This window comes from Strix aluco, chromosome 18, assembly GCF_031877795.1.
Source record: "Strix aluco isolate bStrAlu1 chromosome 18, bStrAlu1.hap1, whole genome shotgun sequence".
NCBI classification, from domain to species: Eukaryota; Metazoa; Chordata; class Aves; order Strigiformes; family Strigidae; genus Strix; species Strix aluco.
In genome coordinates this window covers 2,703,586-2,722,064 of record NC_133948.1, presented here as the reverse complement: position 1 = coordinate 2,722,064, position 18,479 = coordinate 2,703,586, and the positions used below count along the sequence as shown (strand labels likewise).

At 54.1% G+C, this 18,479-nt stretch overlaps 1 protein-coding gene across 6 annotated transcripts in view; it reads left to right on the top strand.

The window, feature by feature from the left end:
* The first annotated feature begins 6,884 nt into the window (after positions 1–6,884).
* The window catches only part of CUX2 (cut like homeobox 2), a 68,396-nt gene continuing 56,801 nt past the window's right edge, over positions 6,885–18,479 (top strand). For 2 of the 6 annotated variants that reach the window (XM_074844033.1, XM_074844030.1), the window contains exon 1: positions 7,397–7,907. Coding sequence is in view for 2 of the 6 variants with exons in the window: in XM_074844035.1 (XP_074700136.1) it covers positions 6,965–7,027 (63 nt within the window). In the remaining 4 variants the exon portion in view is untranslated. Of the gene's footprint in view, positions 7,028–7,396; positions 7,908–18,479 lie in introns of those variants that run through there. The other 4 variants (XM_074844035.1, XM_074844034.1, XM_074844031.1 and 1 more) reach the window with 4 other exon arrangements.

Genomic DNA, 18,479 nt, shown 5'->3' with positions numbered 1-18,479 from the left:
GTAAGACGGTGCATCTGCTCCGCTGCTCACTTCTCACTGTCAGACGTAATCCTCTGTGCTGCACGGGCCGGATCCTGTCCCCTCAGTGAGGATCCTGGTCCAGCCTGCGGATGGAGCTGGCTCCAGGCACATCTTTCCCTTCTCCTGCTGTGGATATTGGGGGACTTACTGGCATTCAGGAAAAAATAGGTGCTTTAAATATATATGTATGTACATATATGCCTACAGAGCTCTGCGGTGAACAAAAGAGCTGTTGGGAAGTGGCTGCAGCCTGCGAATGGATGTCAGGAAATAACACATGTATCTGTGCCATGGCAAAATCAAGCATCGTCCCTTCTTATCTGCAAAAGAGCCTGTGTTTTACATGAAAAAGCCTTTCTAATTAATAGGACAGCCCCTCTTGAGCTCGATAAAAAATGGAGTCAAAAGGATTTGATTAACCCCTGCTCTTTTCCAGGCGCGTGCTCTGCCTGAGCGAGACGCGTGCCTGCGCCTGAGCCGAGTCCTGCCCGTGGCCGATAACGGGCTCCCTTCGTCCCAGGGAGCCCGGCAGCATCGTGCCCACGGGTAGTCCTGAGTCTGGACATCGATGGAGCTGATTTGGGGGTGTCCAGGCCCCAGGGCTGCCCGAGAGTGGCCACATCGGCGTGCCAGGATGCTCCAGAGCCAGCCCGTGCACCCCACACTGTTGTGGTTTCCTTATGAATATCTTTGCTTCAACTAATATTTTTTTCTGCGATCAGATACATTTGACTAAACTAATACATATGTATACACGCCGGTACATTCCCATTCAAACCAATGTAAATTACCTTTGACCAATACATTTTCCCGGGAAATCAATGCATTTTAACACTGGATAATATTTATGAAATTGAATTTTTTATTGAAGCTAATGCAATTCTCTTCTATTTTATGCATTTTTATTAAACTAATGCATTTTAAATTAAACTGTTGTATATTAACTACAATGGCTGTTGGTACTTACAGTAAAATAATATATGTTTGCTGAAATCAATACATATTCCAAACCTAGGAATTTCCAGTTAACAAGGCTATATCAAATGTAACAAATGCATGTAGCTACTTAATTTGATACTTATATACACTGGCTGGTATATTTCTGTATTGGTAATGATTATTTTTAAAGGGAGAAAGCTTATTAAAGGTAGAAAGATGGATTCCTGTGCGGCTCAGAGCTGCAGTTTGAAGCTGGCAGTGGTGGTCACTCCTCCCCGGGGCTCACACTGAGGGGCACCATGGGGGTGACCTGTGTGTCCCAGTGCTGGCTGGTGGCTGAAGCCCATCTTCTCTGCCACAGATGGCCCCTGTGCCCTTGGCCACATCCCTGCGCCTCAGTTCCCACTGCATGGGTTTTGGGGGCAACCTTCCCTTTCCTTGGGCTCACCCTCGCTCATCAGTCTCCCCCCCCCCAGCCCTTTCCTCTGGCAGCATCTTCAGGAGCTTTCGGAGAGTTTTATCCATCTCCCCTTGGTGTTCAGAAGGTTTCAGTCTTTAACAGCTTATCCCAGACGAGCTTAATTTAGCAGCTTTGCCTGATTCAGCTTTTCACTCGGAAGGATATATCACCGCGGTAATGGCCAGGAGGATTTGCCCAGCTCAGGGGTCTGGGGAAGAGCTGCCGCTCACAAAACAGAGCCGGGGGCCAGCTGGCCTGAGGACAGGGCAGGTGATGGTGACGAGGACGGATGATACCCCCAACCCCGAGCTGCTGGCCTGTCCCAGGGACGTGCTCTGCGCTGTGCACAGGATGTGGCCCCAGGAGGCCATTCTGGCCTCCCGAGCCGTGGCATTGACGGGGGAGAGCCAGAAATAGCAGCGTTATCTGCTGTACACATGCCGAATGGCGCCGTTGTTGAGATAATTTGGGCGAAGCAATAAAAGAGGAAAATTAATTAAAGAGCATGTGCTAATTGTAGGGGGAATGTGCCTGGAAATAAGTAGCCATGGCAGAAACGCGGCCGGTGGAGGGGACCGGGCACCCTCCCCGCACATCCTGGGGCACCCAGGGGGCACCGAGGGCTGAGGCCGGGCACAGCTCAGTGCATGCCCTGCGGGAGCCGCGGTGGGCACCGAGGGGAGATGGAGGGGTGCTGTGCCCCCCCCCGTGCGGTGTCTCAGCCTGCACCCCTGTGCCTCCCGTGTGCCCCTCAGTGTCCCCCCCCTCGGGGTGTCCCCCCGCGGTGACCAGTCGCCCCTCCTCCGTGTCCCGCCGTGTCCCCCCGCCCCGGCCCGGAGGGACGCGCCGCAGGTGCCGCGTCGGCCGCCAGGTGGCGCCGTTGTAGCGGGCGAGGTGCGGGCGCTGCCGGGGGGGCGGGAGGAGAGGGATGGGGAGAGGGGAGAGAGGGGAGAGGGGAGAGAAGGGTGGGGGGAGAGGGGAGAAGAGAGAGGGGAGAGAAGGGTGGGGGGAGAGGGGAGAGGGATGGGGAGAGGGGAGAGAAGGGTGGGGGGAGAGGGGAGAGAAGGGTGGGGGGAGAGGGGAGAAGAGAGAGGGGAGAGAAGGGTGGGGGGAGAGGGGAGAGGGATGGGGAGAGGGGAGAGAAGGGTGGGGGGAGAGGGGAGAGAAGGGTGGGGGGAGAGGGATGGGGAGAGGGCAGAGAAGGATGGGGGGAGAGGGGAGAGGGATGGGGAGAGGGGAGAGAAGGGAGAGGGGAGAGGGGAGAGAAGGATGGGGGGAGAGGGGAGAGAAGGGTGGGGGGAGAGGGATGGGGAGAGGGCAGAGAAGGATGGGGGGAGAGGGGAGAGAAGGGTGGAGGGAGAGGGGAGAGGGATGGGGAGAGGGGAGAGGGGCAGGGAGAGAGGGGTTGGGGGGGAGAAGGGCGGGGGAGAGGGGAGAGGGGCAGGGAGAAAGGAGAGGGGCAGGGAGAGAGGGTTGGGGGAGAGGGGAGAGGGGCAGGGGGAGAGGGGATAGGAGCAGGGAGAGAGGAGAAGAGCAGGGAGAGAGGGATTGGGGAGAGAATGGCAGGGGGAGAGGGCCAGGGAGAGAGGAGAGGGCCAGGGAGAGGGCAGGGAGAGAGGGGTTGGGGGAAAGAAGGTCAGAGGAGAGGGGAGAGGGGCAGGGGGAGAGGGCAAGGAAAGGGGCAGGAGGGGTAGGAGCAGAGGGGAGAGGGGCAGTGGAGAGAGAAGCAGGAAGGAGAGGGGAGATGGCCATGAAGCTCCATGACCTGCAGTAACGGGCTATCAAATGCTTTGTGAGAATATGGGGGAGAGACTGGAACAGCCCCGTACCCCACTGCGGGGGGGGTCGGGTCCTGCTTCCCTGGCTGGTGGGGGCCAGGCAGAGCCAGGCATCGCTGTGAGGGCTTCAGCCTCTCCTGCTGGAAGAGGCAGAGACCCTGCAGTGGGGGGCACGGGGGAGGTGGTGGGACCCCTGCCAGGGTTTCCCGGAGCCCAGGACCCAGCCCCGGCGGTGACCACTGCCGGGGGCTGAGCTGCCCTCCCCTGCGCAGGGTGAGGACACAGCTCCGGAGCGGCTGGCTGGGTCTCCACGAGGGTCCTTCTGCCCTGCGCCCAGGGCTGAAGCTGGGCCCGAGCTCCTGGCCAGCCCCGGGGCCTGACTCGTCCCTGCTTGCCCCGATGGCATTGCTGTCCCTCAGTGTGGCTCCTGGTGTCCCCTGGCCCATTGCCAGGACAGAGTGGCCGAGCGAACTCACCATCACCGCTGGCACTGAGCTCTCGCTGCCAACATCACCCCTCGGATGCCTAATGGGGCCGGATCACTGCACAAAGGACTTATCATGTGGATCACAAATGGCAGGAAGGCAAGAATAAATTAACGCCTGAAATGGGAGTGTGCTGAAATCTAACTTTTTTTTTTTTTTTTAAGTACACAGAAAAGCCCCTTCCATATTTTAATTAAAAGCCTTTCACAAGAGGAGGCAAGGGGCTGCCATTTACAACGGGCTATTGTCAGGCGCACAAAGCAAACCGTTCTGGAGACAAACTGATTTATTAACCTGCGCCTCGCAGCGCTCCCCGGGGTGGGTGAGCCCTGGGTGGTGGGGGGGGCAGCAGGACCGGGCTCCCTCTACTCTCCCCGGGGTGCCCCAGGGCCAGCGGGGCAGCATCCGAGGGGACACAGGGACACAGGGGGAGCAGGGACAGAGCGTGCCGCCCTGCAGCTCTCCATCCCTCCCTGCAGCACTGGGTGCAGCCCCTCTCCCTTATGGCTCCCATTGATTTATTAATGATTTGGCCAAACAGAAACATTCCTCCAAAGCCCACAATTTAATTTGCTCACCAAAGATGCCAAGTTAGTTTTATTTCTGATTTATGAGCAGGCTCTTCTGTTCCCTCAGCAGCAGAGCGGGGCAGTGATTTATGGGCGTGAGATCAGCTTTGTGGGCGCAGGGAGAAGGTCCCCTTGCTGGGGACCTGTCTCTGATGGTGTCTAACAGCAGATGCCTGGAGCATCTTGGTCATGAACAGACTGAGCCACCCCCACTGCTGGCATGGAGAGGACACCTTGGCATCAAGCAGCAGAAACCAACTCTCCCCCCAGCAAAAAACATCCATCCCATGTGGGTTTATTGACCCATCTAGAACCAAATCTCCCCCTATACAAGGCCGTGAGATGGATGGAAACAAATACCCATGGAGGGATTTCCCCCCCCGCACAGCCTGTGCTCTCACCCCTGGCTAATTACAGCCTCATTAAACCAAAGGTGAAACACCTGCCTGGCACCACCAGCAGGTCCAATCTCATTACAAATCCCAACAACTGTCAGTGGTTTGAGCTCTGATTTGTGTGGCTGAGGGGTCAAGAGAGGATCTATTTATAGTAGATGGGTTCCCAGAGCAAAGTTGGGTGCTTGACTTGGGTGCGCCCAAGCAGGGGCAGTGCAGAGGCACCCAATGGTTGGGGTCTCAGAACAACCATGGAGTTTGCTGCAGATGTCAGTGGGGTTGAGATTTCAGCTCATTGTTTGCATCTGGGTTCACCAGTTCCAGGCAGGTGCTTTTGCTGCAGGACCATGAGGAGGATCTGTGGTGGGAGCCCCTTTCTCCGGCCAGCTCTGGAAGTGTGGAAGAAGCTGGAGCAGGGCTTGCAGGAGCATCCACGCTCTCTCTCTAACACAAACTGCCTTGGCTCTTGCAAATCCTTTCTTTGAACTTTGATTTTTCTGTTTACTTCTTCTGCCTGAGGCGTTTTGCAATTGTGGGATTGTGAGCAGCTCTGAGTTTCTCTGAGTGGAAGAGATGAGAAGGACGAGATCATTTCCTCGCTGTTTGTGCTACAGCATGGTGCCAAGGTCACTTTGGGTGTCTGCTTTATCCTTTTGGACAGTTTTCCTGGCTCAGGTGAACTTCAGACGGCAAGAAGGGAAGGAGCAGACCTGTCCCTGTGACAGCTGGAAGCATCTACAGAGCAGGGTGCGGTTTGAAGGATATTCCTTTTCTTTGGTGTCTTCCGAACTCAAATCCTGCTTTTTATTGAAATCCCAAGAGTCCTGCAAAATGCAGGGAACGGCAGCAGGATGATACCTGGGCTGCCAGGTGGGGCCAAGCCCCAGGAGGGCCAAGGGGCCTCTTCCCCCCCCCCCAGCCACATGTGGACAGAGGCTCCAGTGCTGCAAGATCCACCGCAGCGAGAGGAGCGGAGAGCTCTGGGGCTGGGATGGTGAAGGACTACAAGTGGCAGCTACGGGGGCACTTGTCTTGGGTTTGCTGGTGCCCACGCACAGCGGCAGCGGAGGCTGACAGGATGGCTGCCCATCTCCCCCTGGCCCCTCCGAGCACGGGGATCTCCACAGTGGGACGTGGTGACAGGTAAGACGGAGGACGGGGACCAACGTGTTGATGCACGAGGGGGCTGCTGCCCTCCTCGTCTCTGCAGTTTCAGAGGCAAAGCAGCATCCACGCCCAGGGTGACACTTCAATACCACATCCCCCTCCATGGGATGGGGGGTGTGGGGGGGGGCCCAGCTCACTCCACGCTGGGTCTCAGGGAGGGGAGCTGGGGTGTGGGTCTGTGTTCCAGCATGGCAGGACCCCCAAGCTCTTCCATGTGCAGAGATGTGTCTGTGTGACAGCTTGGGGTGTTACCTGTGCCTTAGCAGGAATATTACAATGCTGCACTTGCTTGGTCTGCAAATACCCACCTGGAACGTCCCCAAAGGGGCAGCTCAGCCCTTCTCCACTCAGAAGTGAGTCACCGTCAGTGGCACTGGGGTCCCTCTGGGGAAAGCACGGCAGGACACTGCTGGGAGTTATGGAAAGGAAAATAATCCTCAAAGCCATTTGGATGTTGGTGTGGCTGGTACGATAGGATATGGGGCAACTTGGTGCAGAAACCATAAAGTTATTTATTTTTTTGGTAGGAAAGCAAAGGGGGTATTTCTGAACAGGTTGTGTTACTGCCCGAGTGCTACTGGCAGTGCTCGGCTCTTCCGTTTAAGTTGTTTGAATTCTTCAGAGACCAACTGCATTAAGTCATTTAAAAACATAGTCCTAAACCAGTCTGAATTTGGAGATTTTTCTGGCTGTGGTGTGCTGTGAGCGTGTTTGCTGTGGCCATTCCCGACAGGGTCAAAGGTGTTGGACGTGTTAGGTTTGGAGGGGGAAAAAAAACAACCAAACAAAAAAAAACCACCAAAAAACCCAAACCTGAAAAAGTTTTAACCGGGCAGCTTCCGGATGGTGATTTTTCCACCTTCCCGGGGCGGCTGGGTGTTCTTAAAACACCGGTTTGTTTTTAAAAAAATTAAATTGCGCCGAGGCTCCGCGCCTTTGCGCGGGGGGGTCCCACGACCGTGGGGAGTGCCCTGGGCGGGGGGAGGGGGGGGGGAGGGGAGGGGGGGGTGGGGGGAGATGCCGCCCCTTCCCTCCCCGCGGGGCGCGGGCGGGGCGAGGCGGGGGCCGCCCCCGGCGGTGGAGGCGGGCGGGCTCCTCCGCTGCTCTCCGCGCTGCTCCGCGCCCCTCCGCGCCGCCGGTCTCCCCCAAGATGGCCGCCGACGTGGGATCGATGTTTCGATACCGGACGCGGTTTGATGTCCGCCGGCTCCAGGTTGGTGGCGGCAGCGGCGGCGGCAGCGGGGCGGGAGAGGGGGGGGGGGGGATCCGGGCGGCCGCCCCCATCCCTCCCTCCCTCCCCCCCCCCCCCCCCCCCCATCCCTCCCGCCCTCCCTCCCTCCGCCCGCCCTTCCCCATCGATAGGTATCAGAAATTGATCCCCGCCGCCGCCGCCGCTCTTTGTTCGGCGCCGCCCGGGAGCATGGAGCAGCGCTAACGGCGATGGAGCCGCGCCGGCCCGGCCCCCGCCCCGCCGCCCCCGAGGTGACAGCGGGGCCGGGGGGCGGCCGCCGCTCCGCCCCGGCGGGAGGGGAGGGAGGGAGGGAGAGGAGGGAGGGAAGTTCCGCGGGATGAAGTTGCGGGGAGCGCGGCCTCCCGCGCCGCTCCGCCAAGTTTCTTGCGGTCCCCACCCGCGGAGCGGAGCCGCAGGTGCCCGCGGGCTGCGAAGTGTCCCCGGTGTCGTCGTCCCGTGTGTCGTGTGCGTGTGTGTGTGTGTGTATCCCCCCTCCCCACCACCAGCCGGTAGCGGGGGCGGCTCTGGAATTGCTGATGCTTGGAGCTGGGAGGGCAGAGACTCTCGGTTGAGATGATGGATGCGCGGTAGCCCCGGGGATGGCGGAGCGGGGCTGCCCGGAGCCCCGCCGCCCTCCCATTGTTATTCGGTGCCGGTGCTGGGGGTCGCTCAGCCCTGAATGGCAGGGAAGGCGATCGGCATCAAGCGGCTACTAGCCGGTCCTGCGGGCCGGCCCGGGGAAGGGCTGGCTGCCGGCGTTTGGGACTTGTGATGGATGCGGCGGGAGAGAGATCCTTTGTGGCTCTGGGCAGGTCACGGATGCCGTATCCCGCCGTAGTGCCCTCGGGCTGTGAAATTAACGGTAAGTCCTTTGTTAACGTGTGCGAGGGAAGGTTTGTCAGGGGATGTTGACAGTTTGTGACCTTAAATAGGCACCTATGTAGCGGGGAGGCGGATAATTAACACAATAGCTCTCCCAACATAATGGGATGAAACCCAACCTGGATCTACTACAAAAGCCGAAACGCTCATTTACATGGATATTAAATGGGTTTATCCCTGTAGGATATTATGGAGTTTAAAACGTGGCATGCTTCATAGGGGAGTAAACAAATTGAAATGCGATTTATGGGGCTTCGGTACTGTATCAACAGTTCCAGCATTTAATACATTTTGGCTTTTAAGCAGATTACGTGCTACATCTGTGATATGCTCCCCTAAAAGTAATGCAGGTACCACGGCCGGCCGGCTCGCCGCGACTGCTCAGTTATGGCATTGTGGTCGGAAAGGGATTACGGGTCTAAGCGCTTCGGATACAAAAGCATTCCTCGCTACATCACGCTAATGACTTTTCCTGGGTGCGCGCAGACCTTTATTTAAAGGCGAATATTGGTAGCTACTTTTCGGGGGGGTTTGTCGAGGGGGGACCTGGCGGGTGGGAGAGGTGGGCTGGGAGGTGGGCAGCTCGCCTTCCCCGCCGTTCTGCTTGGCCGGGTGGCCGTGGCTGGGCACGGAGCTGGAGAGGGAGCAGTGGGGATTGACTTCTGTCCAGGCAGCAGTTCTGCTGCCTCGCCGGGATCACGGTGGGAAAGGTGACCTTGTGCCAGCTTGGCCTAATGCCCTCTATTTAAAAAAAACCCAACCCTACACCCCTCCCCCCCCCCCCCCCCCCCCCCCCCCCAAACCAAAACCCCAAAAAAAGGAAGGGAAACAATCAATTCATTATTCTTCCAAGAGCTTTTCCCTGTTGTTTTTTTTTTTTCTCCTTCCTTTTTAATGCATGTGTCTGAGCAGCTCTGCTGGCCTGGGGCTGGCTGGGAATGGCAGAGTTTGAGCAACCCTGATGAATGGTGGGCATATGTAAAACATGTAGATAATGTGCTACTCGGCAGCACTTTGATCGAAACGGCATTGAGCCTTTTTACAGCAAATAGTCTCGGAAATGAGGAGAGATAAAATTCTATCAAAGATAATACCAGACATATTTCACTGGGTTATGAGATTGTTTTATTGTGTACATTACTAATGCAGTATTTTTTTACAGCTTTCTTGTGTATAATAGTCATAGTGGGATTCATACCTTTATGGGTTTTTTGTGTTTTAATTTGCTCTCGGTTTATTATGTTCTAGTTAGCATTGTATGGATCACATGCTCCGTGTGCCTGACGCCGTTTTAATCTAACCCATTCTGCGTTAAAACGGCAAAAAATGGGAAGAGTTGCGAGCTGCTGATTTGGGATAATAAATACAACCGCGAGTGAGGGGAGAGAGACCGATTATAGCCATCTTTTATAAATGTCTTCACATCTCATTATGCAGATGAGCTCTGGCTATACGGCTCCAGTGTTTGGTTCGTCAAATAAAATGCTCTTCGTTTTATTTCCCGTAATGCAAATGTTCTCTGCATGTCAGAGTGGAGTTGGGCAGAAACTTCGGCGGCGGCTCTGCCGGATGGCGGTGTGCCGGGAGCCTCGGAGCGCGGTGTGGTTGATGGAATGTTTTTGCTGTTCAAAGTTTAGGGGAGGAAAAAAAAAAAACTGTGGATGTGATTAAAATATTATAACCTTATGATATTCTGGAGTGCATAAATTTTACATATCAGCTACAGAGGGAGTTTAGACATCCATTAAATGATATGACAGCTTGACTTATCTAAATGTGCTATCATTTAACAATGTGTCAAAATTCTTCTTTATATAGACGACAGCAGTAAATAAGCTATCAGTCCTCTTGGCTGAAGCTTAATTCCTGGAGCTTGGACTAATAAACTTAACTGCACTCTTGTGGAGCAGCCCATGGGCAGGATAACGTCGGGGGGAGGCCACGACGCTTTTGGGGCTGTGAACGGGGGCAACTTCACCTCTGCAAATTCCCCAGGTTCTGTGTGGTTTTTAGGGTGCTTCTGGAGAGACTGGTGGGACCTTCCAGTTTCCTCCAGCACTATCTGTTCCCACACCTGCTTTGCAGAGGTGGAGGGTGGGATGGTGCCTGTGGTCACTGTGCCCAAGGGGAAGCGGGGGGAGCCTGAGGGGAGCTCTGGGTGCCCCCATCTCAGGGGGATTTTGTCTTTCCAAGCTGAAATCTCAGGGTTTATGTAGGTGCAGCCCATGCCCAGGGCTGGCTGAGGAGCATTGTAGGGTTGTCAACGTGGTTTGTGCTTTCCAGTGGCTCCAGCAGCTTCCTGTGCATCAGGGATTGGGGGAGAGTGGGCTGCAGAATTGTCCCCTTTAAACAATTAATATGAATTTAGGAGCAGCAGCACTAACGAAGCCTGGTTCTCTGCAGATGTCTGTCTTGTGACTGGGTTATCTGGTGTCTGCTGGTTGTGTGCTCCTCTTGGGGCCTTCCCAGTGACCAGGGCATTCGTGATGGTGCTCTTCATGTGGATTCTCCGCTGTCTCCTGTTGCAGCTGTGCTCTGTAGCCTGTCTCTTGGCAGGGACAGTAGTGGCATTTCTTTCCTTCACCCAGGAGCCCTGTTTCCTTAGAGATCCTTAGAGAGCCAGAAATACTCGTCCCCTCCATGTGCCACCAAGGAGGTTCAGTTGAACTGACCACCAAAGCGTAGCTGGTGCTCCAGCATGGCCTGTTAAAGCCTTGGTGGTTGGGGGGACCTGTGGGTCTCTGGGTGTCACCATCATTGACCACTTTGTGGTGTCCCTTTCCTCCACACCTCCACCACAGCTCCCTCCTTAGGTCAGGCTGAGGTGCTGCATCCCTCCAGCATCCTACTCTTCTTCCCCAAATACTGCACTAGAAGAAAATACTTGCTATTTCTAGTAATTCCAATTTATATGTGAAGGGGAGAATGAGATGGGCTGTGTTCCTGGTTCCACCTGCTGTTGGGTCTGTGTTGTGCCCTGGCAGAAAGTCGGACCGTGAAGTTCCTGAAGTGAAATGTGGTTTTTTTCCTGTGGCTGAATAATTGAGACTCTGCCAGACAAGAAGAGAGCTGCAGAAAATGAGAGTTTATCTTTAGCTCCACAGCTCTCGCTTTAGAAACTGGTGACCCCAATTCCAGCCCAAAGAGTGACTTCTTCCCTAATTAATAAATCCATTAATTAATTGTGTGCGTGCTGCAGCCCATTAGAGATGTATGCGCTGGCCTCCTGATCCAGTTTAGCGAATTGTCTCTGTGGCCTTGGAGGTGGGGGGGGAAATAGGGATTGTGACCGAGAGGCGAATAGGGGACAGGGATGGAAATATAATTTGATTTTGTGGGACCGGAGGGAAGGATATCAGCCCTGCCACCTCCTGGTGAGTTACCCAGCTTGGAGATGAGCATGGGGACAGCGAGCAGAGCGCTTGGGGTTGCTGTGCCCACTGAAATGGGGGAGAGCACGGAGGGGGGGTTCATGGGGTGGAGGCAGCTGCTTGGTGCCCCCAACTCAGGCCAGCCTGGGTGGTGGAGGAGCCTCTTGCATTGCGAGGCTTGATGGCAAGAGGGGAGCCATTTCGTTGGGGTCCCTGGGCTACGTCGTCATCTCCCGCTGCCTTGCGGCCGTGAGTTTGGCAGGGCTTTTGTGCTGCAGGTGGAGCTGAATGTTAAAACGTTTGGTGATCCGAATTATTATTTATGACCAGATTAAGCAAACAGTACACTCCCAGCCTGTGAGTCCTTTAGGAGGTACTTGCTTAACTAGATAACCTCAGCAGAGCATGCGGAACTCGCTATTCATCTCCCTCCATATGTTGGCACAGGAGCTGCTCCCTTCAGTTAATTTTTCTTGCTGTCTGCAGAGACTTCAAATAAAAATGCAGGCATAATTGTTGTGCGTGCTGGTCCCATAGCTACTGTTTTCTCTGCTGAACAGAAAGTTAACTGTTGGCAAAAGAAGCACCATTTTTAAATGCAGAAGGTTTTGCTTGCCTGTGGATTTGGGGGCTGGAGTGGCTCCCCCATTTTCCCCTCCTAATTTTGCTGGTTGGAGAAAAGCAGTGTATGTGGGTTCCTAGGGGTGGCTGCGTGTCCTCTGGGATGGTGGCGATGCTGCTCCCCTCCTCCCTTTGGTGCTGGGATAATCATGGTGCTGTACGTCCCCGGCTGCGGGAATTCCCATGTCTTGAATTTCAGGGAATTATCCTGGGAGCTGCCGACACAACATGGCAAATTGAAAATGCGGGGCCATTGTTTGCAGGGAGGGAGGGCGATGGCAAGCTGCAACATCCTGTTCCTCAACAGCCTGCCTTGAAATGAAATTAATTTAGGGTTCAAAAGCAATGGTGTGTGCTCCCCGCCTTGCCAGATCTTGAGATAGAAACCACACCACAGCTTGCTCACTGAATTAATGGTGTAGCAGATTCCCTCTTGGATTGGAAAAGGCACATTAGAGGCATCTATTCCCCCAAAAAAGCCTGGATGAAGTTTCTCAGTACATTTTGTACCATCCTGCTCCTATTACCGAAAGATGTAATTCCCCAACTTGGGAGATAATAAGCAGGTATTGACTTCTGCTGGGGTCATTATCAAGATTTATTCAGTCAATATGGCTTCTCGGGTCAATAAATCTTGAGGTTGATAAAGGAGGAATATATACTTGCAGACTTTATTAAAAAGTTTTCCCCTTTCGTAACACTTTCTCGTGCATGTTGCATTAGGATCTATGACTGAGTTTTCTTTAATTACCTTTTTTTTGTGGTTCACGCTTTCCCTGCAGCTTTTGGTGTGTCTTGCTGAGACAGCAAAACCTGGGAAGCAGGATTCGGCCCTGTGCTGGGTCTGGCTTGCTCGACATCACTGCCTTGCTAAGAACCCCCTCTCCGGGCTTGGCTTTGGTGATGGGTTGGGGGGCTTGAGGGGGAGTGGAGTCTGTGGGTGCCTCGCCCCATCATCTCAGGGCTTGGTGGGCTGAGCCTGGGGCATTGGGTTTTTCTGCGGGAGGGTTAAAACTCAGGGTTCCTGTTCTGAGCCCACCATAAAATAACAGGATGGTGTTCCCTTCCCTGTTGCACACTGAAGAACGTCTGCAATTGAGGGTGGAGTGAAACAGCCATGATGCACTGGTTGAGTTCAGTCCCAGCACCCTCTTGTTGCTTTGGGCAGTGGCTTTGTGCCTCAGTTTCCCTGTTCCTGGGGCACAAGGGATGATGGAATATTCTTGTAAACCAGCATCTTGAGGCAAATTGCCCCCAAAACGGGCCTGGCAGCATCATGGCAGTTGTGCCCGTGCCCTGGGTGTGTGGCTGTGTGCTTGTCTTCTGAGGAGAAGGGCCCTCAGAAAGGTTGCATGTGCCATTTTGGTGGCCCTTGCAGAAAATCTTAGGGGGCATCTCTGCAAAGAGGTCCAGGCTGTATCGGTGCAATGAAGAACTGGCTCTGGAAAGCCAGCAAGCTGCCAGCTACAGGGATCATTGGCAAAATCTAACCAAAAGGCTTAGCCTGGGAAGCTGAAGTGCTCGTTATTTACTGCAGCGCTTGTTAATGAACAGAGGCACGGGAGCATCCACTCCTTCCCAGGCAGATCCTGGCTGGGGTTTGGGGTGGAGGGGGAGCCCTGGACGAGGGGGACAATAAATGCTCACCCCCCGCTTGCAGGCGGGAACCCTGTCAGAAGGGCGGCGTGTGATGATGGGCTGCTTCAACTTCATCTGTATAGTTAATATGATTAATTTTGGCCATGTCTGCTGAGGAGCTGCTCTGCAGTATTCCTGCAATTGGTGGTTTTTCTTTTAAGTTGAGCTTCACGATTTCACGCAGCTGAACGCGCCAACACCTCCTTCCAAAATGGTTTCAGTGCTTTTTTTTTTTTAATATGGCCTTGCTGTGTAATTATTTTTTTGACTACTTTGGTGTAGCACTTAATGATTTCCCCAAAGCTGCAACAGGACCCCAGAGTATTGATTTAGCTGCAGTTTAAGCGACTCGCTGCTAACGCGTGGCCGTTTTAATATTAATTGCTTGGCGTGTGCGTGCTAGCTAGTTCTTCTGCAACGCGGATTTCTAAAAAAGTAAATAACCAATTTGAACCCCGTGTAAATATTCCTCTGGTGGGAGCTGTGCCGTGCGTCAGCTGCTCTGAGCATGCTGCTGTTGCCTTTGGTAACGCTCCTGCAGTTTTACACCGAAGTCAGGACCTCGGGCATCCTTTGTTTTCTTCCGTCGGGATAACATAATAAAGTATTACCTGGCGCTGGCAGCGGGTCTTGTAATGTGCGGTGTAAGCACAGCCGCTCATCGGCGCCGGAGCCGGTGTGTTATTGCTTAGCCTGGCTGCAGAGGACATTTATTCTTTATTAATCACACCGACGGGGAGAGCTGCCTTCGTCTGCGGCTCTCCGAGTGGTTTGCAAACATTGCTTCATCCCTGGGTAATCATTACCCCTCTTATCCCCCCCTGCCTGATTTCTTGGCCAAGGGGGGAGCGGTGGGCTCTGCCCCCGTGGAGGGTACAGTTTGGGGCAGGTAAAAGCCCCCTGTGGTGCCCGTGTGCAACACAGCAGTGTGGCAGCTGGGACGGGTGATGGGGAGGACGGTGCCCTCCAGGAGGAAGGCAGTTGGGGACCCCTGTACTGCAGCTCCCCATACCCCCAGGATGGCAGCTTACTCCCCTCCCTGGTGGGGCAGAGCACGGCGCTGGGTTTCACGAGGTCCCCCAAGCAACACCCTTGGGCCCCAAATTCAGCGCCCAAGTTGCCGGTGAAGGCTCCTCCACAGGGTTTCTCCCCCCGTGAGCATTTGCTGCTGCCACATTTGTTGTACTGGAGCTGGAGCAGGACGCCCTGGCCGTGCCGCTCTGGTTCCCTTCCTCCAGCACCGGTGATGGGCTGCGCTCTGCTGATCCCAACCACCTCCAGACTGCCCCCAACCCCAGCCCTGGCCAGAGCTGAGGGCTGGCTGGGGCCAGCGGGTGCCCAGGGCACAGCTCCGGCACGTGTCCCGGCATCCAGGACGGTGGCCGCCATCCAGGGCCAGCAGCTTTGCCCGCTCCATTCTCCGCTCAGAGCACGCTGCAGAGGTAGCGTCTCCTGCCACTGCACTTTTCTTTCAAATAAAAGCAGCTAATTAACATTATTCTTTAATTATTGCCTTTATCAACAAGGGGTCTGGTTTATACCAGCAGGATAGTTGCTTTCCCTTCCACTACCCAAGCGAATGCTTCAATTCCTGTTGCTTTTGAAATGAATTTGATGTCATCTGCCCATTGTCACTTAATGGGGACACTTGGGTAATGATTGCGCGCTCCAGCCCTGTTAGCAGCACTGCGAGCGTGTAATTTAGCCCCTTAGGCAACGGTACTTTTGAAATCTCTGGATAGTTTTGAACTCTCAGTTCTTAATTAAATATGCAATTTTTCACGGTAACCAGGTTAATTCTTTTGTGTTGTGTTGTAATACTGTTAGGAATTTTCATAGTTCTTATTAAACATTATTCAGGCATTGTGAATTCCATAATTAAAAAAAATGAAAAGAACAAAGCTTGATTCACTTCTTTCTTTTCCCTGGTTAATTTATCAAATGAATTTTGCAAATTTTTCTTTTTCTCCCCAGACGGCGTGCCAAGTGTTTTAAAGGGGAAGGATTTAATTGCTCTGTAGGGATTGGTTGGTTATGAAGGATTTGGCTGTTTGATTAGTAAACCCTATTGGGAATGGTTTAATGCTCCATGATCTTAAAAATTGTCTGATTGTTAGGCTCTCCAAGGATGTTTTCTCTTTTCCTTATGTACGGCAACAGCTCTGCACAAGTGTGATTATTAGATAGCAAGGAGGGAGCAGAGGGGTAGATGGTTGGTGCTGGGTGAGCCTGCCTGCCCTGGCGGCGCCGAGGGAGCCGCCGTGGCCCCCGGAGCTCTGTGGTGATGATGATGATGGTGAGACAAGCCAGTGGTTGTTTACGTGCATCCCTGCAGATCGCGGGAGTGAATCGCTGGCTGTGCCAGGATGGGGCTGCTCCTGCACTCACTTTCTCTTCCAAGACTCATTCCCCAATATCTACCTTGTAATATAATGAAATTATATGGAATATCTGATTTATCAAGAGGCAAAACCCTGCTGTGTTTTCCATGTCTGAATCACTTTGGTATCCCACTGGGGGGCATCCCCGTAAGGATGCTAAAGTGCATGGGGGGATCTCACTGAGGGGCATCTCTACAGCCCTGGAGCTGGCATGAGGAGGGATGGGGGGGGTGCAGCCTGCCGGGGGTTTAATCCAGGTACCCCATGGTGGCTGAGGGCTTGTAGAGCCCCTGTCCAGGAGTTATGTGTGTGATCAACCTCCTCTGACTGCAGAGCCTGGGGATGTCCAGCCAAAAGCCTTTAACCAGGCAGGCTTTTAAAAAAAGGGAAAAACAACACAAAAATGCTCAGCTTGTGGTTTTTGCTGGCGGGGGTGCTACCCACTGCCCAGTTACTGATGCTTTTTTATTTCTCCCACCCCTGCATAGGAGGGAGCTGTGCTCTGCCCTCACACCCCCAGCCCCGACACCTTCAACTGAGATTTGGATTCAAAATCGATGGAGGTGACGTCTGCGTGCTGACGCTGGGGCCGCGGGGCTGGGCTGCGTCTCCAGCCGCCTCGGCGTGCGGAGAGAGTGCGCCTCTCCAAAATCCTGAAAGGAGCCTTCCAGGGTGGCTGCCAAGCATCCCCTCAGCCACTGCCAGCGGCTCTCTGGGTTGTTTTTAAAGTGCTTTTTGGACTTAATATAGGGAAGGAAAAAAAAAGTCAATATCTGGTGTGTTTAGCCATACTAGTTGGGGTCCTCTGCGTCCCCCTGAGGTTGTGGGGTGAAGGATGGTGATGGGCTGACTGTTAAATAACTGAAAAGCCCCAGCGTGGCGCTGGAACCCAGTGGGATTTTCGGGGGGGGCAGGAGGGGTTTTGCCACCCCCCCCACGCGTGGAGCATCCCTGGGAGGTGCTGCTAGCTGGGAGATAGCAGCCAAGCCGGGATCGATTGCGGCCAGTCTGAGGGGGCTCCCCAGGGGTTATTTGGGCTTTAAGGAGAGGTCAGAGAGTCATTAAACTTATAAATATATTATGATTTAAGAGAAGAGCCATCGTTATCTTCAAGCTTGGTTTATGTGGCGCCAATTTTCCCCCATTCTGGTTCAAGCCTTTACGCCAGGTGGATCAACCAGCAGCTGGTCAGCCAGGCTGGTGCTGCCTGCAGCCGAGGCAACAGCCGGGCAGCTTGGCGTAGGAAATAAAGTGTTGGGCAAGGAGTCTTTTCCCCAAAAAGCATCAAAACCTGCACTTAAAACTGCCACTTTTTTTTTTGACTCCCCCTGAATCTTGCAGAAAGGTGATTTGCACATGTTGTAGGAGGAGTGGCTGAGGGAACTGGGGTTGTTTAGTTTGGAGAAGAGGAGGCTGAGGGGAGACCTCATTGCTCTCTACAGCTACCTGAAAGGAGGTTGCAGAGAGGGGGGGGTGAGTCTCTTTAACCAAGTAATGAGCGATAAGACAAGAGGTAATGGCCTCAAGTTGCTCCAGGGACTGTTTAGACTAGATATTAGGAAGCATTTCTTTACAGAACAGGTTGTCAGGCGTTGGAATGGGCTGCCCAGGGAGGTGGTGGAGTCCCCATCCCTGGAGGGGTTGAAGAGTCGGGTCGACATAGCGCTGAGGGATGTGGTGTAGTTGGGAACTGTCAGTGCTGGGTTAACGGTTGGACTGGATGATCTTCAAGGTCCTTTCCAACATAGATGATTCTGTGATTCGAGGTTTGGGGAGGCAAGTGATGCTGCTGTGGCTCAGCTGGTGGTGGTCCTGGCTCACTCCAGGTTGGAGCCTGGGGTGAGGCTGGGGCTCCTCTGCATCCCTGGGTGCTTTTGGGTGAGCAGGGTTTTTTTTAGCGACATATGAGCTGGCAGCACGTGAGTGCCCAGGCTTGGCACTGGGGCCCTGGCAGAGCTGAGGTTGGTCTGTGCCAACCATGCGTCCCCTGGGCATGGTGTGACCATGAAGGAACGTCACCAGCCCACAAAGCAAGATCCAAGAGGCAACCCAGCGGTGACATCAACCCATTGCGATGTCTCCATCATCGTGTTGAGCAGCGTGGGTGAGGAATGCAAGTGACGCTTAAAAATAATGATTAAAATTTTAAAAAATCCTAATTGTTCCTCCCTGGCTGAAGCAGCAATGCTGGGCCACAGCTGAAGTGGGAATGCAAACCATTTGCTCTATGAATTTTGCCCAACGGGGACAACCTGGGGCTTGAGCAGAGACCGGCTGTGCTCGCAGGGCTGCCTGCACTTCGCTGCTGCGACGGCATGGGGCTGTTCCCTGTAGTGCTGTGCTGAATCCAGAAAGTCATTTAAAAAGCAAAAAAACAACAAAAAAAAAAAAGGACTACACATTTGCAAGGCGAAGCTGAGCAGACGCTGGTAATGTATTCCCAGGCATGACACAGAGTGGCAGCGTGTCGTGAACCGCATCCCCGGGGACCCCCGGGTCTGTGATATTGGCTTTAACCCCCACCGGCTCCGGTCGGGGCGT